Source organism: Strix aluco, chromosome 5 (genome assembly GCF_031877795.1).
Source record: "Strix aluco isolate bStrAlu1 chromosome 5, bStrAlu1.hap1, whole genome shotgun sequence".
NCBI lineage: Eukaryota > Metazoa > Chordata > Aves > Strigiformes > Strigidae > Strix > Strix aluco.
The window spans coordinates 18,578,577-18,593,528 of record NC_133935.1 but is presented as its reverse complement, the minus strand read 5'-3'; the positions used below and the strand labels follow the sequence as shown (position 1 = coordinate 18,593,528).

The window sequence follows — 14,952 nt, the reverse complement described above, 5'->3', positions numbered from 1 at the left end:
AGTTAATAAAGTGAATCTTTAAAGCACAGGCACAGGTGATAGGCTAAGACAGAGTCTTACTGGGCACCTGAAATAATACATTGATATGGGAATTATATCACACAAATGAGAGATTTATATGAATTTGTAGATTTTGGATGTTGGTGTACATTGCCAGTAATATTCTGCAATATAAATGACTTTCCTCTTACTGCTTTCTCATGTGCCTGGGTAGCCCTTGGTCTATGGTAACCTTGTAATGTCACAAAGGAATTATTACATTCCAAATTCTGAGTTTGACCAAGCTGCATCATTCCTCTCTCATGACACAAAGTTACTGTGAATGTGTCTTAACAAATCACCTAATACATGTTTAACTCCGTCTCGCATGGCCAAAATGAACGAATTGGAAAGTATGATTAAATAAGCAAAATAACTAAGTGTGATTGAATTAGTCCTCGTATTATTACAGTCTGCTATTATATTGTACTGTATTATACTATATTATGTTATACACAAATTTGGACTTATTCACGTAGCTACGTGCTAGTGAGAATCACTCATAAATTATTCTTGTTACATGAGTCTCTTGTTTATTTTCATCCTTGTTGAGCCCTTTACTAACTGTGGACTCTAAGGATCAAAGATACAGGTGTACTGAAATTCCTACGGATACCTGTGAGCACCTAATGAAGCCCAGAGTCTAACTGCATGAACTGAAAGCCTCAACTGTTTGGCACACGTACACCAGGTGCTTTCAAACATCCCAACGGGCACTTTCCTCTGTGGTTTTGGCACCCTAATTCTCATGGGCATATGACTCCTACTAGTTTTAGAAGTGGAGACTTCAGCAGTTTGACCAAGTTAATGATTGATTCTTTAGATTTCTTTTCTGTAATATCTCAGGTAATATCTGCTATTTTGAAAATTCATGGCCAATTAACTTCTTTATTAATCACTGTTATCTGTTCAGCCTAAACTTCTGCAGCACATACTGGCCCCCTTTACAACTGATTTGAGGTAAATCTTGCTTTCAACTTCTGTTTCAACTCATTAAACCCATCTGTGTTATTTATATTCCTATATGCAGATTTTCATAGTAACATGGGAATCTAATGAATAGTTATTTCAGCAGTATCTGTTGCTTTAAAAAAATTATTAATAGAAGCACTTTTTCTTTGAAAATGCATTGTATCAGTGAAAAAGAAACATCCTGAAGTTTCTGATTGCTTTGTTTGTTTTTAATTAAAAGAAGAATACAGTTTTAGTGAAAGAAATAATCACAATGCATTGTTCTATTTTCCAAGCAGTGTCATGGAAAAAAACAATCAGGGCAGATACACTGTGGATCTTCTACATTATTTGTAAAATTAGTGAACCTTTCAGGTGTGGAATCGAAGTGTCATTAAAGAACCCTACTTTACAACATCATGTGCCACGTGCCTCCATCAGTCATAGAATTTCTTCATGGACTTTATGCTCTGGGTGAAGCTCTGAGATTAGTGGAGCATTACTTGCTTCAATACATTATCATTAAACTAGTACCTAAGGGAGAAGAAACATCAGCAGTTGAGGTAGACCGCTATGAAATAAACAGTCTGTACTCAGTGTATGCTGTTTGTTTACAGTGGTACGTTGTGAAAATTGCATCTCTAGGGTGCACAGTAACAGAGGTATACACATCAGCCCATGTTTCTCATCTAGAGATGCAATATTTTAATTTCTTGTGTACTGTGCATGTTATAGGCAGCCTCTGATGTAAACCATGCATATATATTCAAAGTGGTTACAGTGGAAAATAAGTGTTCTTAGTAGCTGTTCAGTGATACCCTTTCTCAGTACTTGATCATCTGTCATTATTTAGGATATTTAAAACATCAGCTTGCTTTGTTAAAACATTTTTCATTAAATAGCTGCATGAACAGCAAAACTTCTAAAAGTTAAAAATGTTTTAAGTAACATAAGTAGGAAACTGAAAAAAAGGCTTGCATCCTCAGAAAACTTGGCTTAGCCATGTTGTGAATGTGATACACCGAATGCAAACATCTTTCCATCGTTTCCCTGCCTGATTTTCATCTTATATATATTAATGGCAGTGAAGACTGGGACTTTTCCCTAGTACTGTAAATCATCCTTTATAACAATATCAGGTTTTGTTAAAATCTTACTAATATTAAGTCTTTGGTTACAGGCAGTTTGCACCGTGCATCCAGTGTTCCAGAGCGTGTCTATAACATGGGGATTACTGAAAACGATTTTGCACCAAGAACTCCTTATGGTTTCTCCTATTACCTGTCAAACCAGGTGAGAAAAAGAAGACGACAGCGAGTAGAAATAAATATATCACACACATAGTTTATTCATTTTGTTACCACAAATAATAGCACATAGATGGTGTTTCAAGGTTTGCTTGCTTGCTTGTTTGCTGTTTAAAGTCTGATTTCTAGAAAATGAGGTTTTTGCAACTGAGTTCTATTAATGTTTCCCCCCCTTCCAGTGACTTCTGAGCCCAGTGGCTAGATTCAACTCAGTTGTACAGGCTTTTTGCAGTCCTGTGGGTTTTGTGACAAGTGGCATCAGGGTAGAAAATGAAAAACAGTATTAACACCCCACTAAGGCAAAGACTGTGACAAGTCAGATCTTTATCTGTCCCACCAGGCAGCAGGTCAGTCAGCAGCCAGAGGCCATGCTGCCGCTCGCCCAGCTGAACAGTTGGAGGTTGCTAGAAGAAGTCCAGCAATCCTGCAGGGTAACAAATGACATGGGTAGGACCTGGGAATGTGGTGAAAGAGGTTAGGGAATTCAGCATCCAAAACCATAGGAAAATAGATTGCTTTAGTTTCATGAGGACAGGTAGAGTGTTCCTTATCATTTAAAATAATCCTGTTGTAACTTGTTTTAGCATTACAAGAATTCCAACAGTAGAGTCCTTGAAATACAATGGTGTTTCTAAACTGTCTAATTATGAATTCACTTGTTATTTTGACCAACTTTTCTTGGGTTCATGGCCTGAATGCTAAGATAAATAATTGGTTTTCTGCAGGGTTTGTGACACAGCTTATAACTGGTATGAACATATTTGAGGGAGCAACCATATGACTTGGAAGTCAACATGTAGCTCAATAGCAACACTTTGCATGATCAGCATTAGTAAACTGAAAGCAATTCAGCTTGAGAACAGAAATGTTTATTTAATAAATAACCGTATACAGAGAGGCCAATTCTTTCTTGATTTTAGATTAGTCAAGAATGGCTTATTGCCATTAAAGGAAGTAGCCCAGATTCTGGCCAGTTAATGAAGCAGTTCTGGCTCTGTACAGGGAGACTTAGAACCATTTAGTTTTCTGTCCTCCTATCCTCTGTTCTCACCTTTCATCCAGTTCATAATATTTGATGTGAATCCCTTCTTTCTAGAAGAGAGCAACAAGAGAAAAACTGGAGGTTACATAGGAACCACAAAAAAATACTACCGTTTTCCAGACAGGGAAAAAAAAAAAAATAAAAAAAAAAAGAAAGAGAGGGTATTCGTGCTGTGTGAAAGCCAGAAAAAGCCACAAGGTCTAGTATTTCACAAAACATTAATTTTCTTATCCCCAAACAAAAGATAAAGATATCCTTGCATAACTTCTGTAGAATAAACAGAATCCAATGATCCTTGCCTCAGCCTACTAGTTTCAGAAATCTTTACTCCTTTTGTGAGTCGATTATCACCCTCACAAACTCCTCAATTGTGAAATTAAGGGATTTCAGTCTGGCAACTATCTGCTAAGCACTGGCCCTTCAATTAATAACTTGTGTAAACTTCTCAGTTTACATTAAAAAATGCCTTTAATATTACAAAACTTTAATACAACATGGAACTGAAATATATGGGGTTTTGATTTATGGCTGGATGTCACTATGCTTACTAATTTTAAAAAACTTGGGCTGTGACGCCTCCATTTCAAGACCAGATAGTCTTCCAAACTGATTTAGTTCTGGAAGGTCTTGAATAAAGTATGATGTCCAATTTAGAGCATAAGAAAAAGGTAGAAAAATTGAAGAGGTCACAAATGGCACCTAAACAGTAAGAATATTGAAGACACATTCTACAAAGAAAGGTTGAAGGAAGTGGGGTTTTTGAGTTTATAAAAGATAAAATTATAAAGCAAGATGATGATCCATTACTGTCCATGCCCATTAGGGACAGGAAAAGAAAAATCATCTGAAGTTGCAACTGTAAAGTCAGGGAAACCATTGAGATGGTGAAACGGTCATTTTGGTTTTCTTAGAATGTTATGTAATCTCCTTCATTTTTAAGAGGTTATGCAAACAGGGAAGGGATTATTGCTTTTTATTAGATCCTACCACAAAGTGAACAGGAGGGCTAAATAACATTATATTAATGAGGTTAATAGCAATATGCAGCCACTTTAGTATAATATTTTAATATCCAACTGATTAATTTTCTTCTGTCTATTGGACAGCCTTGAATTTAATTTTAGTAGCAGATGTGGGTGTTAATTCCCAAGGAGTTTCAAACTGAAACTAAAATCTCCATTAATAAGCAGACTGTTTGCTACCAGACATAATTGACTTATGCATCTTTTTTGAGTTAATGACAGAAGACTAGGTGCTTAGACTTTGTCTCCTAGTGTTTAGACCATACTTCTTAGTGCCTTCATTAGGCAGATACAAAGAAATGTTGCAGAATCCCATTTAATACACAATTTTGGTGATGTTCTCATTTTGTTTTCTGATTCTGGTAGCAGACCTTAGAATTTTTGTCTTTACTTTTTGGGGTTTGATTTCTTTGCTATTAATCCTAAATGCTGTGATCTTACTGTGACTCCTATTCTTTTGTGCACCCTTGAACAGGTGGCCTCACCCTCCTCTTATACAAATGGCTGGGGGACGAGGATTACTTACAAGACAATGGAAGAGAGAGCTCAAAGGCAGCCTCTGAAGAGACTAGAGGTTTCACCCCAGCAAAGTCCTGAAAGATTGGCATATGTGTCCAATGATTTTCACTATGATGGAGGGCTTTCAACTGGATTCTCCATGAGGCATGGAGATAGCAGGAGATCCAGTGGGACTGTCCCACCAAGATATGCTCGGTCTGAGATTGTTGGTTACACTCTTCGTGATTCAGTGAACAGGGGACGCTCCTTTAAGAGACACTCCCACATGGCAGCTATTAATGATGCCATCCTTGATGGGGTCTACCCCAGCTCCACTGTACCTCTGTACCATCAAGCAGGCAACAGTCGCAGTATGACTAACCTTTTGGAGAAAGAGAACTACCTGATCTCAGGCAGTGCGATGGGACAGGTGAGATCACCAGTTGCTTCCCATCTGGGGTCTCAGAACAGGCAATCTTTAAGGCCCAGCTGGTACCAAACTACTTTCAGAAGCACACAGACCAGGAGGGAAGCTTCCCAGCCAGCTTCAATAGCCAGTGTCACTGCAGAAACAGATGGGAAGAGGATGCCATTGACAGCTGCCGTGGCAGCAGCAGGGAGAAATGGTTTCCTGCAGAGCGAACAAGTCACCGTCAATGGATCTCAGCTCGGGTAAGCACAATGCAGGATCTGCTTTGGTTCTGGGGTGTCACAGCTGAAAGGAACCTATTAGTTTACAAAGAGAAAGTAAACTGACAGCTTGTGGTTCAGCAGCCACCACAGTGTAAGAAATGTCAGTGCAGAGGATGCAGAAAGTAGATTTGCTTTTAAAAATCCACTTCCAGTGCAACAGAGGAAAGGGAGAAAAACTGTGTATGTATGTACATGCTGCAGGGTCCACACCTCCTGCTCAAGTTTGGGACCCCCTTTTGCCAAGAGTTAATCAATTTTATGAGGAGACATGAAGTAGTCACTGAGTAATTTACAACCAAAGTCTCAACATACAGTAATGCATTGGCAGATTTTGTGCTCATACGAGACCAGATGATTTCAGGACTGGTTCTCATGAGAATAGGCCAGAAATCTACCAGTGAAGCAGCTTTTGGCAGATTGACAATTTCCAGTTAAAAATCCTTCATGGTTTCAAGGAAACATTTAGTTTTGATAAACCGGTTAAAACACAGGCAGAAATTTCTCTTAGCTCTGTAGCACCATCCATCCCCAGAACAAACATAAACTCCTGAATCTCAGCACCCCAGAGCCTCTCACTACCATGAGATCCTACATGCTCTGAGGATGCTGTCTTAATTTGAAGCCCTGTTAGCTCCATGGCAGAAATTCCCAAAGCTGCCCCCAGACTTCAGGAAAATTGTTAAATTCCCTTACAGAGAAGATTTCAGAGTGTCTAAATCGGTTCCATTTTTAAAAGAGAATATTTATCAGTTTGGAAATTCCCCTCAGGAGTGAACATTTGTTTCATTTTAGAATAATTCTGAATGTTTCCAAAGCTCTTAAGGTTCAATGGACATCGGTAAACAGATGGTTACTTGCACTGTTTACTGTGGTTTCTGTTGTTTCATGGTCGAAATAGGATCCCAAGGTTTTTTATGTAAGTTAATCATGGTGTGATTTACAACAGTGTTAGAAGTGTCTCTTTTTCCATAACTGTGTAGCTGTTAAGTTCATTTTTCCAAAGGCCACCTTTCTTCTTTTTCTAAATTTGCTACTGTGTGAGATGAGGCATCACCTGATACCACTGCTACACACAGATCAGGTATTTTCTGTCATCAACTACATGTTGTGTGTTATGTCTTGGTTTACAAACATATATGATCTTGTGCCCACATCTGATCTGGATGGAAATTTTCACCTCTGGGTGATGCAGGAGTTAAAAGATCTGGTATTAATGATGTGACTATTCAGTCTTTACAGCAAGTAAGTCTAGAAAAAACAGCTGAGAGCTCACAACAGCTAAAAATTTGGGAGTAGTAATGTTGAAAATAGGTACCTGGGAGGACTTAATTTCTCAGAAAGACAATTTACAAAGAGGCATATATCTCATTGACTTAATAGTTTACTTTAAGCACATTCTTGAGTGCATTTCTGAGCTATGGCCAGCAATTCTGATATTTTAATTTTGTGTAGGAGCAATTTTGGTTCTTCTTTTGCAGGTGCAGACACTGGAGTCTGGTTGTCTGCCTGCACAAACATCAACCAAAGTGTTTTTCATACCTGCAGATGTAAACATTTATCTCCAGTCATTGTGCAAGAGGCTTGCTTGAGACCATGATGAACTCAGGTGGAAGATTTGTGACCTAATGGAAATCTTTTTGACAGCATAATTCCCTAGGTGCCAGTTTTTAAGTTCAGCTTTTCCTGGAAATTAGAGAAGAAAACAATTGGAAGTGCTGTGAAAGCCTCTAAAGTTCCTGTTGCAGATGTTTACAGATTTCATTTATCTCTACTATATATATATAGCTAGTAGTATATATCTCAAAAATGTTATATTCTGGCAATTAAGGTGAAGTCAGAACTTGTCAAATCATTCTGTTTAACAACCATTGCCTGAATGTCCATTTGTTTATTGTCATTACACATGCTAATCAGCCACGTGGCTATTAAGTTTGCCTGTAAATGTTTTGAGGGTAGGATGGAATCATCGCATCAAATTCTATTTACACAAGAGTTAGGGTGCTGCAACTTTATGAATACTATTGAGGGCTAAAGATTATATTGCATCCTTTATTACTGTCAGATAAAACGTTAGTGAATGTTGTATTTATCCAACAAAGAGCAATCCTAGTATGGCAGTGCACAACAGGTGAGAAAGATTTTTGGCTGCTGCACATGAAGTATCAGTCATGAAGGAATCAGTCATGAAGGAAGTATCAGTCATGAAGGTGAATGGTGGGCTGCTCTCAGTCTTAATGCAGATCTACACACCCAGCACTTAGAAATTTGGTCTCTGGCTGTGCATGTGTTTATCCCAGCCTGGCAGTGACTGCTGATGGACCTTTACTACTCTGGGACATCCTTGGCATCCTGAGGCTGAGTTCCCACATAGGTTCTCTGGTGTCCCTAAGGGATCAGCTCATGACCTTGGGAAGTGCATGGATAGAGTCCTTCTCTGCTGCTAGTCACTGAAATGACTCACAATTTAATACATCAGAGATGTCTGCCACCTGTAGAAGGTGACTGAATTTGATCAAAGGGCTCCAAAGTTCTTGCAGTGACTAACAGGCAGGTAGGCATGCTCACACGTGCACATATATAACATGGTCACAAAATCCTTGTTGATTTAAGAAACCAGACTAAAAGCCAATCTTGAAAAGCCTGTTTTTCTGTTCCACTTAGAGTAAGAAGAAATATGATCTGGCTTTTTTCCATTACTCATTGTTCAAGATCTTAAGTAGGTTTCTGATCAGTACATCCAACTTACAGTTTAGAGTAACTTAGTAGCTACTTTGTTTTCAATCCAGGCTGAAGTAAACTCTGAAAATCTGGAAGCTGTAAGCATTGCCAGACCAGAGCCCAGGGCACTAGAGATAGTAACCACAGTTCTGTCTAATTTCACTTTGATTTAACCTGTCCATTGACATCCTCAACACACTGTCCATTTCATCTCTGTCTTGCACAAGCATGCCTCAACACCTATAGATGCAGCATATTTGCTCAATAACTCAGAGGAGGGGAGAAGACAAGAAATAACATGATTTATACCAAAGTAAAACACAAAGGCAGGTGGAAACCTCAGGGTAGTAGAGTCTAATTTCATTTGCAACAGGTGCATCAAAATTGTTCTTCATTTCCTTGCTGTCCTTGCAGCCATACTAATTGTCTTTTGCCTTAACAAAAGCAAGCAGCAGATGTTGATTTATAGTGTAGATGACAGGAAAAATTCCAACAAAATCCATTTTTGTCTCAGAGCTCATGAGTTCATCATAGATATTTTGGGGAAAAGAGTTTGATTTCAGTGCATTTGTAGCAAGGTTCCCTGTGAGAAATCTGCCTGATATCTGCCTGGTTTGTCTATCTTGCCCCTCCACAGCCCATTCTGGGCAAGTCTGGACTTCCAGGCTCTTTCACTCCTGCCAGTCCATTATTGAGACCGTCTCAGAGCTGAAGAACTGAGTTACTGCTGGTGCAGTCCACAAACACATGCTTTAGAAATGTTTCTTTTCTCAGTATAAAAACATTTCCTATTTCATTTTTCTGAACATTGTTTATTATTTAATATTTCTGCTTAGTTAAAAGAAAAAAAAATAAAAATTTCAATTTAAGCCAATTTATTTCCCAGACGCCTATTTTAACGTAAAAGGTCATTGTGTCAAAATTCCTAATTTTAGATGCACTTACTGAGAAGATTATCAAGTAAAACATTCTATTCTGGTAGCTCTGAAGTAGGGAGTTATTGCCAATGACTGTTTGTTTCACTGTGGTTCATGGACTGCCCCCTCATCCCTGTCTGGCCAGCCTGGGATCTGGTTCTACAAAATCATTTGGTTTAAAAAAGAAAGAATACTCATGGTTTTGTCCACTTTTTTTTTTTTCCTCCCATTTTTTTTCTCTAGGTGGAGAGTATTTGAAACAAAAAGTAAATAAGGCTGGAGAACATAACCACCTGTCCCAGAGCTAATGTACCTGATTGTGCTGTGAATTGTTTTATGTTCCATTTACTGGGGAAAAAAAAAATGTGTCTGTGACCTCTCTTTCCAATTTTTATATGGTTGTCCAACACAATTACCATTCAAGCAAACATGCTTGGAAGTTGGGAGGAAAATGGCCATGGATGTTTTTAATCCTACCACAGGCAATGTACATTCTTGATTTAATGAGTGGTGGTTTTGTTTTGACCCACCTGAAAAAAGGCTTTGCCCATCTATTTCAATCTAGAACAACTTCTGTAAGCTTGAAAAAAACAGGTACTGAGCCCTGTGTATGTGTAGTCTGGGAACTGAGAAACTGAAGAAAGGCATGAAAACAAATATAAAAAAGCAATCATCACATTACGGAGAAAAACATCAAGGTATCTCCATGATCAGTAAAAGATGCTCTGCTTTGGTTATTGGCTTCAGATCTTTGTCCTTCATCCACTGATGTTTCCATTTTGTTTTTATAATTTGAAGCATGACTTGCTTTGTCCAGAACGTCTCATTTTTGCAACACTTCCATTTGTGATTTTTTTGTTCCCCTGGAATATTAGTATCTCTTAAACCTTTTATAATATTTTCTGCTACTGGAAAGGGAATAATTTTCTAAGAAAAGCTAAAATTACTTGAAAGATATGAAAATCCTGGTATTACAAGAAATTTCACAGGCTAAATGATGATTTTTCTGTAGTCTGGTTTCACTATATTTTGCTCTGTCTATACTTTTAAGGAGCCCAGAAGGGGAAATGACTCTGGAGCATGCAGTTAGCATACTGAAGAGTGAAAATACACAATCCACGCCTAGGATTCTTGCTGCAGTGACTTTCATACAGCATGAGTGCTTCCAGAAAGCAGATGCCAGAAGAAAAGTAAGTAATTATTTTTACGTCAGTTACAATCAGGTAGAGCAAATAACTTTACTGAATGACACTGTGTGCCAACGTGAAAAAAAAAAAAAAAAGACACTCCAAGAAACCTTGTATGATACTGATATTGAATATTTTCCCTAAAATATGCTGATACGTTTTGCTGCAGATTCTTTTAAATCCGTGGAATGGCAGTGGTCTAGCAAAAATTTGGTCTTTAGAATTTTGTGATAGGAGACATAGAAATGTAGGATAAGCATTCACCCAAACCATCTGTAATTACAGATGTTTATGACCAACTTTAAAAAAATCTCATTGATTAGGATCCCACAAGCTCCTGCAGGCAGTCAAAAGAGCTTTACTACCCTTACCAGTTATTCCTGAAGTATAATTTAAATCTCCCTTTTGCAAACTGAGTTGGTTAGTTTCTGTCCTATCTTGATGGATATGGAGAAAAATGTCCATTTTTTGTCCTCTTCATGTTGTTTTTTCATATACATTAAAGCTGCTAAGCGTATACCCACTTATTTTGCTGTTTTTCAGGCCAAACAAACATAGTTCTTTTCTTTATAAGTCGTAGAATCTGAACTTTTTGTCAGTATAATTGCTCCTGTCTCTCATTTTTGACTGGCATGCTTACACTGTTGGTACAGAAATATCCCAGCAAAGAAAACTCTAGTACAGCACAAACTTATCCAAACTTCAGGGTTTGCTAGAACTGCACAAATACATTAACACACTGTATGGATTAGCCAAACTGGGCTTGCTGGGACTGCACAAATACAGTAATACATTGTTTGGATTAATCAAATTTGTTAAGTTTCTTACAAGTTTTTTGAAAGGGTATATTAAAAATATTCTTTTCTACCTTTTCTGTAAATTTCACTATCAAAGACAGTTATGGCTCTCTTGCTGAACAGTTCTTTACATTAATGTGAAAGGTGGTTGTTTATTTCAACTGTTAAAAAAAAAGATTCTTACACCTGCTTTGTTTTGCAATATGCTCAGTATTATTCATACATAATTTCAGCCTTAATTCCATATTGGTGTATATGCAGTCCAGTTCAGTGACAGACAAACATCACTTAGTCCTTTGGTAGTTTTAACTTGCTTCACGGTAGGTCAAAGTCTGTTTTGGAAGAAAAACACCAGTACAATTAAAAGCCTTAACTTGACTCTGAGGACAGAGCTGCAGAACTGAATCTTTGAAGGTGGTTTATTATTCAAATCTCTCTCAGGCAGCTTCCTGGAAAAACAAGTGTGTGAGTAAAAGAGTTCAAATTGGAGCAGTCAGCCTGAAGCTGCCTTCTATTTTCCTGTCAATCCCACATATCCTAGCTGAGTTTTTCTGTTTGGTGCCCATCAGCCTTGTTCACATTGGCATTGTCTTGTTTCCCTTTTTAGCCTTGCAGTCTGCATTCCTTTTCTTTCTCTCCCGATGGTTTGTTCCCTGATACTTGATAGCCTGTGGGTCTAGTGGCTTTTTTTTTTTTTTTTTTTTTTTTTTTGTGAGCTTGTGGTCTTACAGTATGTTGGTGAATTTTGTCTACTGATGAAAATTTAGAAAGACCAATCAATAGCTTTTGTAAATTCTCTCTACAGATTAGGTTGAAATAGCACCACTTCTTTTACAAGGGCTGTAAATCACTTAAAATTACCAACAGAAAGTCTGCATAAATGTTTAAAAAAACCAGCCAGCTACACTGTTGGTGTCAAAAGGCTTATCTATCTGCTGTAATAACATAGGTTGATGTGCCTTCAGCATGCTCTATGCTCCACTTACTTCAAGATATATTTTTCTGTATTTCATTCTGCTAGCATCTAGATGATTGCTGAATGAATGAAGGGGGAATCAGGTCAACAGTGCAGTAGGAAGAAACTGCCTTTTGTACAGCTGAATCAGAGGAAAGACAGGCAGGCAGGCAGTGTAGTTTGCCAGGGCATGAAGAGCAAAAGGCTTTGTTACGTTTCATTTCTTCATGTTGCCAACACCTGTTGGTTGTACTGAATTCTTTTTATCATTAAACTCTGGGCTACTCAAAACAGTTGTATCCCATTTCTAAGTCTTTCACATGCTGTTGATTCTACACAAGGGTGAGTTTGTCCACAAAACCATATGGCATTTTGAGATGCTGGAGGAAACCATCCTCAATTGTACATGAATGCAAGGTTTTTTCTATAGTAAACTGATTCCGAAATGAGCCAAGGCTTGCTTATGCCACATCACAGCTCATATGGGATTCATCATTTGCCACAACATGTAAAACTTGGAAACTATTTGTTTCTGTACAGCTGCTGTAAAGTAACATCTTAATTCTTCATTCATTTGGGGCCAAAACCTCATTTCCTAAAGAATTAGACACTGAAGAGTAGTCTTTGTTAAATGTGGGTGGTTCAGTAGTTAACTAGCTTACAATATTTAATGGTCTACATTTTGAAGTTTACTAGTTTACTATTTTTTTCTCAGTATGCCACAGATAAGAAGTACTACATATAATGTATTCTTATTTAATACACTTTCAATACATGCCCAGAAGTTAACAGAGAAAAGCATTGTCTTTCCATCAGGCTGGCAGCTGAGAAAAAAAAACAAACTTGGCACATCAGGAATATTTTACATCCAGAAATCTCAAAGCAGTTTATAAATGTTCTAGAGTTAAATCTCAAATATCCATTTCACCAACGTGGAAGCTAAAATACAGAGGAATTAAATGTCTTGTCAGAGAGTACAAATCTGCAGCAAAGCTGGAAGAGATTTAGTTTCATTCTCTTACATTAATTATTAAAATATGATGCCTCCCTTAGTTGTGGATTTTAACTATGCCTCATATGAAATCCCAGAAGTTAACAGTCATGTCCAAATGGTTAATGATCTGTGCTTCAAGTCTTTCAAATAGGAGCAAATGAAAAAATTCCCTATGACTATTTAACGGTTTCCGGGGGGGGGGGGGGGGGGCAGTTTGTAATTTACAGTAACTATTCTCTGCTGTGTTCTGTTTTCTTCACAGGTTTTCTCACTTGGTGGTATCCCCAAACTTTTACAGCTTCTTGATGTTCAGAACGAGGACATTCAGCGGGCAGCATGTGGTGCTCTGAGAAATTTGGTGTTTGAGGACAATGACAACAAACTGGAAGTGTCAGAGCAGAAAGGGATCCCACTTTTGCTCCGCCTACTCCGACACACCAGGGATGTAGAGACTAAAAAGCAAATAACAGGTAGTGTTTTCTGTGCACTCAACCATGAAGTGCTTTAAGCAGCACACAAGCCTTCCCTGCAAGGTACATGATTGTTTACACAGGCCAATGTTTAGTGGCTAAATACAAGAACATTGTCTCCTATTCTAAGCTTTTCCCTTAGGGTGAAATTCCAAGGTCCTTGCTCAAGATCAGTCTTTAAGACAGTAAGAAGAGACTGGGAACTACAACTTCCCCACTTAAAGCTTCTTCAGAAATGACTGTGAGTCTATTTGTTTGCAGGAAGCTTAAAGTCCTAGATATTCCAAAAAAGAAAGTGAGGCCCCAAATAGCAAATTCTGCAGAACTGTTTTGGTGGCCAGTTCCAGAGGTGCCTGGGGCCATAATTAGCGCCCGCTACTTATGCAGCAGCTCAGCACTCACTTTTTGACACTATTCTGCCAGTGCATACTGGGAGCTCCTTGTTGAAGACCGTCCCCCAGAATTGTCAGGCGCTGTGGATAGAAAGTGGTTGTCCTGCTCCCCACAAACCCTACTGCCACAGCTTCCTACTCTGAGCTCTCTCACTCCTAGTGGTTTACACCTGAGTCTGTCTTCTCAGATCTGTGACAAACAAAACTCTGCCACAGCAACAGCATGCTTCCTTCCTGTGTGCAGGGGAGAAAATTCCTGCAGGACATCCATTTGTCTATAAAGGTCATACAGCACCATCAGTGGAGTGACCTGCATTCTGGATTCAGTCTTTGCAGGGCTCGTGTTCTCACCCTTTTATTTCCAATGTCCTTGAGGAAGAACTGTTAAAAATTGGTAGCACCCATTGCAATTTTGAAGGAAGAGCCCTTTGAATCAGTAACCCCATATTACACCTCTTGTACATCACTGTAGCAGAAGGAATGGTGGGAGGAAATGTCCACCATTACTCACAAAGAAACCTGTAGTTACTGCTCTGTTGGCTTTGCAGCAGCCAGTGAAGAAATGCCCATCACTTAGTCCCTGCACTCCTGTTTGACCATAGTGTGTCTTTAGGAAGTCAACTGCTTGTGACCCTCATTCATTCTAGTTAGCCTGCAAAGGAAGAGCAGGCCCGTATTTTATAAATGGAAGAAAATGTTATGAATAAATGAACGGGGATTTATTTTGAGTGATCTTTAAAGATACTAGGAACACAAGCTATTAAAATGACAGTGCTTGAAAAGATACAGAGGGTGTCACGCAGCCCTGCCTTGAAGCAAAGGCATGTTGAGACCTTCTGTAATTCTGCATTCTTTTAAGTATTTGAAATACCGTGCTCCCTAAGCTGGAGAACAAAGCTTTGTATTGTTGGCTCTTTTGGCTCAGTTCTACAGCTCTGCAACGTTAAAATGTTTTAAAGTTTTTCACATT

At 38.4% G+C, this 14,952-nt stretch overlaps 1 protein-coding gene across 1 annotated transcript in view; it reads left to right on the top strand.

Moving 5' to 3' along the window:
• The window catches only part of PKP2 (plakophilin 2), a 44,156-nt gene that overhangs the window by 5,794 nt on the left and 23,410 nt on the right, over positions 1 to 14,952 (top strand). Inside the window, exons 2-5 of the mRNA XM_074826260.1 lie at positions 2,171 to 2,283; positions 4,837 to 5,531; positions 10,239 to 10,377; positions 13,383 to 13,590. Coding sequence (XP_074682361.1) covers positions 2,171 to 2,283; positions 4,837 to 5,531; positions 10,239 to 10,377; positions 13,383 to 13,590 — 1,155 coding nt within the window. The remainder of the gene's footprint in view (positions 1 to 2,170; positions 2,284 to 4,836; positions 5,532 to 10,238; positions 10,378 to 13,382; positions 13,591 to 14,952) is intronic.